The sequence below is a fragment of the Lipotes vexillifer genome, unplaced genomic scaffold (assembly GCF_000442215.2).
Source record: "Lipotes vexillifer unplaced genomic scaffold, Lipotes_vexillifer_v1.1 scaffold902, whole genome shotgun sequence".
Taxonomy (NCBI): domain Eukaryota; kingdom Metazoa; phylum Chordata; class Mammalia; order Artiodactyla; family Lipotidae; genus Lipotes; species Lipotes vexillifer.
Window position 1 is genome coordinate 459,301 of NW_006794304.1, and position 9,435 is coordinate 468,735.

The 9,435-nt window shown below is 54.7% G+C and overlaps 2 protein-coding genes across 5 annotated transcripts in view; both read right to left on the reverse strand.

Annotated features, from left to right (window-relative positions):
- The window catches only part of USF1 (upstream transcription factor 1), a 6,110-nt gene extending 5,067 nt beyond the window's left edge, over nucleotides 1-1,043 (reverse strand). Inside the window, exon 1 of the mRNA XM_007467107.1 lies at nucleotides 953-1,043. The gene's annotated coding sequence lies outside the window, so the exon portion shown is untranslated. The remainder of the gene's footprint in view (nucleotides 1-952) is intronic.
- Nucleotides 1,044-2,005: 962 nt separating this feature from the next.
- Nucleotides 2,006-9,435, reverse strand: part of ARHGAP30 (Rho GTPase activating protein 30) — a 14,751-nt gene continuing 7,321 nt past the window's right edge. The window contains exons 4-13 of one of the 4 annotated variants that reach the window (XM_007467113.1): nucleotides 8,469-8,551; nucleotides 8,190-8,297; nucleotides 7,345-7,472; nucleotides 6,686-6,857; nucleotides 6,503-6,606; nucleotides 6,347-6,424; nucleotides 5,672-6,073; nucleotides 4,477-4,742; nucleotides 4,036-4,384; nucleotides 2,006-3,384 (exon numbers count right to left, since the gene is read on the reverse strand). In XM_007467113.1, coding sequence (XP_007467175.1) covers nucleotides 2,765-3,384; nucleotides 4,036-4,384; nucleotides 4,477-4,742; nucleotides 5,672-6,073; nucleotides 6,347-6,424; nucleotides 6,503-6,606; nucleotides 6,686-6,857; nucleotides 7,345-7,472; nucleotides 8,190-8,297; nucleotides 8,469-8,551 — 2,310 coding nt within the window. In that variant the 3' untranslated portion in view covers nucleotides 2,006-2,764. Of the gene's footprint in view, nucleotides 4,385-4,476; nucleotides 4,743-5,671; nucleotides 6,074-6,346; nucleotides 6,425-6,502; nucleotides 6,607-6,685; nucleotides 6,858-7,344; nucleotides 7,473-8,189; nucleotides 8,298-8,468; nucleotides 8,552-9,435 lie in introns of all 4 variants that reach the window. The other 3 variants (XM_007467112.1, XM_007467111.1, XM_007467110.1) reach the window with 3 other exon arrangements.

Genomic DNA, 9,435 nt, shown 5'->3' on the forward strand with positions numbered 1-9,435 from the left:
GTCATACAGAGTGAAGTAGGTCAGAAAGAGAAAGACAAATACCGTATGCTAACACATATATATGGAATCTAAAAAAAAAAAAAAAAGGAACTGAAAGTGAAACTGTCCGGAGGAAGCAGCGCTGCAAGAAGACCCCAGAGTCCCTAAGGGAGAAGCAGCCCCAGAGTTTCGAGACCACCTACCCCTCCATCCTCAAACCTGGGGAGGAAGTGCCCCTCTGAGGCTTGCAGCGCTGACAGCAGAAGGAAGCAATGAAACAGAGGCCAGGGCACAGGAGGCGTCTCTATAGCCCACAGCTGTCAGACAGGGGCAGCCTCCGAGGACACCCAGCAACGGGATCAGGCTACTTATTCAAATCTTATTTGGACATCGGGAAGCATTTCCTGAGCATTAGGGGTATGCGACACGGAAAGCTAGGGCTAGGATGTTGTGGCGTGCACGCTCAGGGAACGAGGGCCCTGCAAGAGCCCTAAGTCTCGACACAAAGGGAAAAAGAATCAAGTTCGCAAAGAAGTCAGGCGCCTAGACCTTGCCTGAGAATGCGGCGTCTCCCTGCAGGCCCAGCAACCAGTAGGCGCTCAGCAGCTGAGCGCCGGCCAGGCGCGAGATCAGGAGCCCGCGCGGTGACCTGGCCAGCCCGGCCGGGCTCACCCCCAGCCTCCGCTGATCCGCAGAGGTAGGAAAGGACACCGGGAGCTCAGCGGGCCCCGCAGTGTCCGGCCCAACGGCTCGCGGATAGCAGCGCGGGAGGGCGGGGACTTGTGCGCCCGGGGGCGGGGAGTGAGTTCGGCCCACAAAAGGGGGAGATAACGAACCAGGCACGGCCCCCTCCCTCAATACAAAGGCTTCCGCCCCAGGAGTTCCTGAACCTAAAAAGACAGAAACAAAATCGAGGCTGCTCTGCCTCGCCGGCGCACCCAGTCTCCAGACTCCCGCCGTGTCCTGCACTCACCGGCCGAGGCAGCTTCAGCCGCCGATCTCCCCCAACCGTGTTCTCCCTCTCCGGATTGGGGTATCTCCAAAGACAGCTGATCATGCGCACTGCCGGCCCGCGCCCATGTTGGTGAGGGGCGGAAGTGTCTCTCTGGACCCGCCCAGCCTACTCAGCCTCTGAATCGCCCCACTTCCGTTCGCTCCATCTTGATGAGGGCTTGGATGGGGGCGTGTTGTGGGTGTGGCTGGGGCGGGGAAGAAGCAAGGCTCTGGGATCTCCGGAGAATGGCTCTGAAGTCGTAGTCGCTCTCGTCCTAGTCCAAGAACGAGAGAAGGACGACTAACTTGGTGCTACCATTTTTCTGCTGGACAGTGCCTTTTTAGTTCCAGGAGAAGGGAGTGAGAGAGGAGAGCTTAGATCAAGAGAGGGACATCGGATGGAGGCGCCATCTTTAACAAAGGACATCTTTTTAAAGTTTTCTGTTGGAGATTAGGACATATCTGGGCATACATAGAATTTGTATTAGCGTTAGCGGTCACCCAAACACCCCCAAGGCTTATGGTTTTTGTGAGGCTCAGAGTTTCTGTGAGAGGTATCTTGATTCCCATTCTTTTCAGTCAAGACCCACCCTTAATGGATTCGGAGTAGTGTGGTGTAATAGGAAGAGTTCACACTCTGGAGCCAGACAAACTCGGGTCTCAGACCTAACCTCTGCCACTTCTTAGTTCTGAGACTTTTGGCAGCATCTGACTTAACATTGGTTTCCTCATCTGTAAATGGAGATTACAAGTACCAACCTTATAGAATTATTAGGTGGACCAAATAAAATCAAGAGCGTAGATTCTGTGCACATAGACTACCTAGCCTTTACTGGCATATAATGAGCATTATGTAAATGTAAGTTTCTCTTCCCCATTTCCTGACCACCACGAACCCAGCTCTAGTTTCTCGCTACAGGTCTTCACGACAACAACTGAGGAAGAGCGCCCAAACAATAAAAACAGAAAAACACAACGTTTGGCCAAACGTATCACTCAAGACTTTAATAAGAATAATGAGACACCACACTACTTATGTGTAAAAATACAACGTTTATTCTGAGACATTGCCCCTTGGGACGTGTGGCCCCAGCCTGTCGGGAAAAGCAGTCCCAGGGCCTGAGTGACGCCATTCCCCTTCCCTAAAATAGGAAGTTATTCCAAAGGAGAAAGGAGAGGCCAGAGAGATCTATACAAGACCTCTCTTCCTTGAGATGCAGGGAGGCAGAGGGTGGGGGAGCTAGGAAGGGAGCCAGTCCCTCCAACAAATACTCCGCATTCAAAGAGCTTCCTGCACATTTTCCTCCTAATGTGGAGTTAAGAGGAGCAAGAGGTGTCCCAGGGCCCAAGAGTAGAACAAGGATGGGTAACTCTAGAAGTGTTTGTATGTAATAGGCTCTGATCTGGCCCTGACCCCTGGCTGTACTCTGGACTTCCATGAAGAGAAGTTCATTGCCTAAGAGGGCCGGAACTTGGCTGGAGTTCTGCCTTCATTCTTCACATTGAGAAACCGTTAAGTTTGCCGCCTACTCTTTGTTCCCTTTGGCCAATGACCCCACTCTCTGGGAACAGGATCTCGGTGACTTTCTCTGGACTCTTGTAAGGGATAAGTGCTTTGTGTCTGAGACAACCTCAGGTAAACGGACCAAGGCGTGCCTTCCACAGTCATAAAGAGAAGCTGGAGGGCCAAAACATATAAAGTTGGGCACTAAAGCTGCTCAGGCTGCCGAAGAGACAGCAGAGAGAACCTGGAGACAGCTACTGTCCCCTATGCCCAGTGCTCTGGTCCGAATCACAGTCCCTCACCTTTCCCAGAGTTAGCCTGTGTTTCAAATGCGTACGATCGGCGCTGGGGGGACTCAACGGGGTCAGGGAGCTGGGGTTCTCTCGGGGGCAGACTAAACCGACTCCGGGGTCCAGACCCTTCTGTACATTCAGCTGGGAGCTCCAGGCAGCTAAGGGGCCGAGGACAACAGGCAGGGATCATGCTATAGGGGGAGGTTTTGGGGATGAGGCTGTAGTCCCCAGCCCCAGTACAGGTCTGGGTCCGCCGAACTGCCTGAGCTTCAGTCCTCTGGCGGTCCCGGGCCAGGGCCACAGCAGCATCAAAGGAAAGACTGCCCCCATTCCTCCAAGAGGAGCGGGAGGCTCGGGACCCCCAGGCCCGTTCCCCAGGAGTTCCATCGAGCCGGCCAGGCCTTGGGCATGGGTTTGCTGGTGCCACATGGATCTTGCCACACATTGCACTGGGCATCTTGGCAAACTGTGGTTTGGGGGGCACCACAGGTACAGAGCGGACCTGTTGGACCTGAACCAGGGTGGAAGCCAGGCGCATGCTCACACCACCAGCTGAGCCAAGGGGACTGGGCTGCCCCTCTGGATCCATCTCCTCTGGCCGGGGTGGCTGTGGGGCTGCGTGTTCTGTCTCAGAGGGCTGGGCATTGCCCTCTTTGGCACTGTCGACCTCCAGGGACTCTACATGTGGCACTTCAGGGAGGGAGCCCCCTTCTACATGGCCACCTCCAGCCCTCTGGTCTCCCTCCGCTTCTCCGTCTCCACACTCCCGTTCCTTGCTGACCTTCCCTGCTCCTCCTTCAGCTGCTGCTTCTGGGATTCTGCTATCTTCACCATCTCCTTGGTCTTCTCTTGCCTCTTGGTTCTCATCCCCCCTCTGCCCTTTGACCTCATCTTCTCTGCCTCCTTCAGCCTCTTGTTTGTGTACAACTTCCCAGCTCTCTTCAGCGAGTTGGTTTTCCTGGGCCCCATTCTCTGGGTCCCTCCCGGCTTCTCCCTGGGCTTCATCTCCTTCCTCAGCCTCCTCATCTCGCTCAGTCTTTCTTTCGTTCCCCTTGTCTTTACCCTGCTCCCCTCCTGTTTCCTCCACTCCCTTAGCTTCCTCCGTACTCTCATCCTCCTGCTGACCTTTGGACTCCTCTCCCTTGGCCTCTGTCTCCTCTCTCTCTTCCCCACATCTTTCGCTCAAACTGTCAATCACCTTTTGGCTTCCCTCAGCCTCCACTCCTTCCTCACTGGCCTCTCCACCCTCCACTCCACTCTCTGGACTCCCCTCAGCCTCCTCCCTGATGTCCCATCTACTTCCAGGCTCAGCCTCCTTGCCCTCCTCAACTTCCCAGAATGCCTGTTCTCCCTCCGCCTGTCCTGGAGCCTCCTGTCTTCCAGACCCTGTTCCCTTTCCCTCTAGACTGCCTGAACCCTCCCAGGTCGGGAGTTCGGGCCCCAGAAGGGGACTTAGGTCATCATAGGCACTCAGGAAGACCTCCTCCCCACTTTCCTCCTCTGCTTCAGGCCCGGAGCCAGGAGAGTCCAGGGAACAGCAGCTGGGGGCCAGGACAAACTGCGCCTCATCCAGAGACAGGTCATCCAGGGGTGGCTCCACAGAGAACTCCTCCACCTGTAAGCACAGCATCGTGGCTCAGGACCAGGTGGCCCTGTCCAGCCTCTGGATTCCTTAGCGCCCCCAAACCCAGCACAGTGCCTCCTTACCTGAGGCCCAACTCCCAGGAGCTCCTCCAGGTAGCCCATCCCAGGGTCGTCCTCCCCGGGGGAGAAGGCTGCTCCTGCTGGTCCTGCCTTGGCCACCTCCCCATCCACCACCCCCACCCACTCGGGCTCTGAGCTGCTTGAGTCCTCTAGGAAGGAGAAGGAATCCTGCACCTCCTGGGACAGGCAGTCCTCCAGGGCAGGGGTCATGTCCGCTGGGCCTGAGTCAGCCAGGGGACCTGGGGCTGGACTTGCCTCCAACTTCTCATCTGTTGGGAGAAAGGTAGTCCCAGGAATACAAAGGTCAAGACCAGCCCTGACCCTTTCCAATGTGAGTCTTCCTAGCATTGCTACAGTATGGGCCCAACATTCCCAGCATAGATCCTCCATGTGGCCGATCCTCTCAGACCAATATCCCTAACCATTGGCTTATAGCCACCTTTACTGAGCTCCTACCAGGTGCCAAGCACTGTGCTATACATTTTATAATGCATTATCTTATTTTCTCCATAAAACAACCCTATAATGTAGGGTATTTATCCCCATTTTATATATGAGGAAAGTGACACTCAGAGAGATTTGTCCACGGTCACGCAAACAACGAGTGGCACAGCCAAAATTTGAATCCAAGACTACTTAACTCTATAGCCCTTTTCCTTACCCAGTACCTAGTGCTGCCTCAGTACTTATTATTGACACTTCAGGAACTGGAGTCAGAGCAAAGATCAGATCCCAGCTCTGCCACCTCCTACCAAATTGCTTAACCTAAGTCTCAGGATCCACTGCTGTAATATAAGGATAAAAACAATACCTGTGTCAACATTATGAGAAAATGAAATGAGCTAATGCCTTCAAAGCCCTTAAGAAAGCACATCATAAACTCTCGACTAATGTTAGCTATTAGTATTAATATTATTATTATTACCGTCATCTATGATATATTCCCACTTTGTACTTAGTAATCCCTGCTGTATATATATATGACACAGATCCCCATTCTTGGGTATATCAGTGATCTAAGGCTGCCAGAGATCCTCTCTGCAAGAATTTCACACAACCTGATAATATTACTGGATCTTGAATCCGGGGAGGCAGCTAAAGATAACCAGCCAAAGCCCAGAGCAGATCCCCAACATCGGAGCCTCAGCCTAGAGATCTAGTCCCCTCTCCCAGCCCTGGGACATCCTTGAATCCTCACCTGGGGGACCAGGGCCAAGGCCAGGGCCAGAGCCAGGGCCAGAGGCAGGGCTTGGCCGAGGCTGTAGGGTGGGGTACTCAAGACCACGGGCAAACCCGGCCAAGGAGACGTTCGAGATGATGTTCGGGGATATGTTGAGCATAGAACTGATGTGTGGTGGGAGGTTGACATCGTAGGGCTCTGAGATGTGGACGCCAGCACGGCGCTCTGCATGGCTGCTGCCCCCAGCACGGATTGCTGACCGCCCAGGTCGTGGTGTGCCGGGCTCAGAGCTCGTGCCAGCCAGTGCCTCTGCCTCGGGCTCCTGTTCATCCTCTGCTGCTTCCACAGAATCATTCTCCAAGCTCGCCAGCAACAGTGGGCATGGCCGAGGACTGCTGCGTCCCACCAGCCCCTCTGGCTCTGTGGAGGAGAGAGAGGTAGGCAACAGCCTCTGCAAGGGGCCTGGACGCCTCAGAAAGGCTCCGGAGGGTGCCCCCTGTTTTCTCTAGCCTGGAATACACCAGGCCCAGCTTCCCTTAGCCGCTACTGCAAACCTTACACAGCCAGCAGGTCAGACGTCACCCCACCAACACCTACTTAGGAACCCCCTTCCCTCCCTGGAGGTACAGTCACTAGCCATCACCACCCGCGCCCCGCCCGGACACACACACAAGAGTGCACACCTATACTCACCATCACTGACCCCAGCCACAGCACTCAGTGAGTCCATGCTCTTGGCTGGCCGCAGAGTCCCCTTATCAGATTTGTCCTCTGCAAGACAGGGATGTGCGTAGAGCCAGGGCCTGGCACACCCTCAGCAGAGCTCCCCCTACATCTCCCCAGACTTACCCCTGTCCTCAGCCCCCCGTGGAAGTTTACGCTTGGTCTCGTGGCCAGAGCGACCCAGATTGAAGATAGATCTCCACTTCCTGACCTTCAAAGACCCCTTCCTCCTGGAGGGGATGGAGAAATCACTGCAGTTGGAGCCTGTTGGCCAGTGCACGGGAGGAGGGCCCAGGAAGAAGGCCTTACTTGTGCTCTGCAATCTCTATGATAGTGTGATAAGGCCGCATCTGTGGGGGTCCATCACCAGCCTGCAGGATGCTAGGCAGGTGGTAGGACAGGGATCGGGGCATAAGGTCCTCGGGGCTGCCTGACATCCGGACCCCTGGAAGTGATCGCCATCCACTTTCCACCTCACCACCTAGGAAAAGAAGAGGAATTGGCCAGCCAGGAACAGAGAGAGGGCTTTGGGTACCGAGCTCCTCACTGCACCCTCCCACTCACCAACTACCATGCTAGGGATATACCTGGAGGCAGACCCTCTGTGTCTAGTTCCTTAAGAGGGAGTCCTCAGGGACAAAGGGGGCCAGGAGATCCCAGGACATTGGCCCAGTGGGCCGGGGGCGGGAATGATCCTTCACTAGCCTCGAGAACCAGGATGGATGGTGATTAAGAGGCCAAGTTATGCCCTGGACGGAGAGCAGAAGAGGCCTACTCAAGTCCTGACTGCACCATTCTCTCCCCTCAGGGTCTTCTCCACGTGACCATAAGCAACAATACTTTATGAGACTCAGTTCTGTCATCCGCAAAGCAGGGAAACTGACCTAGATGATCTTGGAGGCTCTCTATAACTCTGACATGACTCCCAGACAGAGAGTGGTGATTTGGCGAGTTGGAAGGACACTGACCAGAGAGAGCAGCACCCTCAAAGAGCTGGTCCACATGTGTGAGGATGAACTCGACGACAATGGACTGCACCCGCACCTCCATGAAGGCTGCTGTCCCATTGAAGCCTGAGGCCTCTATGTCCTTAGACCTGTGGAGGTGTGGAGTTATTCTCCCCCAGCCCCACCACACTTCCCCATTTGAATTCTCCCTAAAAAGATCTTACACCCTTTCCCCTGAATGCCATTAACCCCATCTTCACCTCTTAATCTACATGCATGATTCAAGTCTCAAATGGCCACTTCCTCCAGGAAGCCTTCTTGGACAACCTCCTCGGGATTAATCTCTACCTCCTCTGCACACCAGGGTGCCTTGTGTATAACGAATCTCAGGACTTCTCATAGTCTGCCTTGCACCACAGGGAGCGACATGCAACCCACTTCTCCAAGACATTTGCTCAACAAACGTTTGACAAGGATCGCCCCGACCCCTTCCTGCTCCAGTCCCTGAGCTAAGGGATGCAGTGTAAGAAAACACAAAGGTCTGGGAATTCCCTGGCAGTCCAGTGGTTAGGACTCCGTCCTTCCACTGCAGGGGGCACGGGTTCGATCTTTGGTCAGGGAACTAAGATCCCGCATGCCCCTCAGTGTGGACAAAAAAGAAAACACAAAGGCCCTGTCCTTAGGGACCTTACTCAAGCTCAGAGAAGGGGCTCACGTGGGTGAGCTCCATCGCACTCAATGTGATCCTGAAACTTCCTGTTCTCACTGGGTGAGACCCCTCTCCATTGTACCCACACAGCCACACCTCCTCCTCGAGCAGCTTCCCAGGGGCTAGGCTCTGCCAGGATCCCCACACACGCACCCACCTCAGCAGGTTGGGGGCCCACACGATGGCCAGGTTGCGGGCGTGCATGTTGGTCTGGGCACTCAATGAGGCCATGTGCACCAGGTGCCGCATGAGGAACTCCAGGGTCCTGCAGAAAGGGGGCGTCGTGGGGTAGAGCTCACAAAGGGAGCGCTCAGGCAGAGGCAGGATTGAGGGGTGGGTGCAAGAAGAGAAGTGAGCAGTCAAGGCCCCAGGTGGACAAAGAGCCTGGGCTGAGCGGGGTGAGTCGGGACTCTGGATGGGGAGGGGGCCCACACACCTGTAGTTTGGGGCAGGGAGTTCTCGAAGCACCTCTAGGATCTTAACCAAGCGCTCAGGTTCCAGTTGCACTGCCACAGCCTCCTGGTTGAAATCAAGGAGCAGGAGTCAGTGACCCAGCGCTGCCCCTGCTTCCTCCCCAGAGTTCTGAGCCAAACTCTCAGAAACAGTCTGTGCTGTACCCCACTCCATCCCCCAGGTTGAATCTTCGAAGCACACTGTCGGTAGAATCTGGGTGCCCCAGGACCTGCAGATGAATCCTGGCTATGCCACTTAATAGCTTTGTGACCTTGAGCAACTCACTGCCACTCTCTGCCTTAGCATCCTCATCAGTAGTGCTCTGGTTCTGGAACACATCAGGTTCCACCCTGTGGGTGCTCCAGGGGCCACGGAGTTGATTTCAAGGTGTCCAGGAAGGCCCATGCCCACCCATTCTTGCCTGTATGGGCTGAATGGCATGCCCTGGTATTCAGCGTCTCTAAATGATGTCATGCTCAATAAAATGCAACTTAATTTAAAAGTGTTACTCAATTCAAGAGAGCGCTTTTGTCATGTATTTTCTTATTCAAAAGATGTTCAGCACACGATCACAGTTCACGGAAGGGCACGCTTGATAAAAAATTGACTTCCTATAAGGGTTCTCATTCTCTTAAATGTAGGGAAGCTCCGGCCTAGGTGATTTCCAAGGGCTTTCCAGCTTCTCCTCTCTCTCTGACCTCTACTCTCCCCCAGTCTCACCCTGCACTGTGTGCAGTTTGCAGGGAAAGGAGAGACAATGAAGAGCAGAGGGACAGGAGAGGGCAGAGGTAGCAGAGCTAGGAGATTTGTAAGGGATGGGGCTTTTCATTTTCATGTGGTCTCTGTCGCGCAGGATCCCTAGGACTCGGTCTGACATTGGACACATCTGGGATGTCAAAACCACAGAGGTCACCCTCAGCCTTCTCTTCCCGCCCCCGCACCCCCCCTCC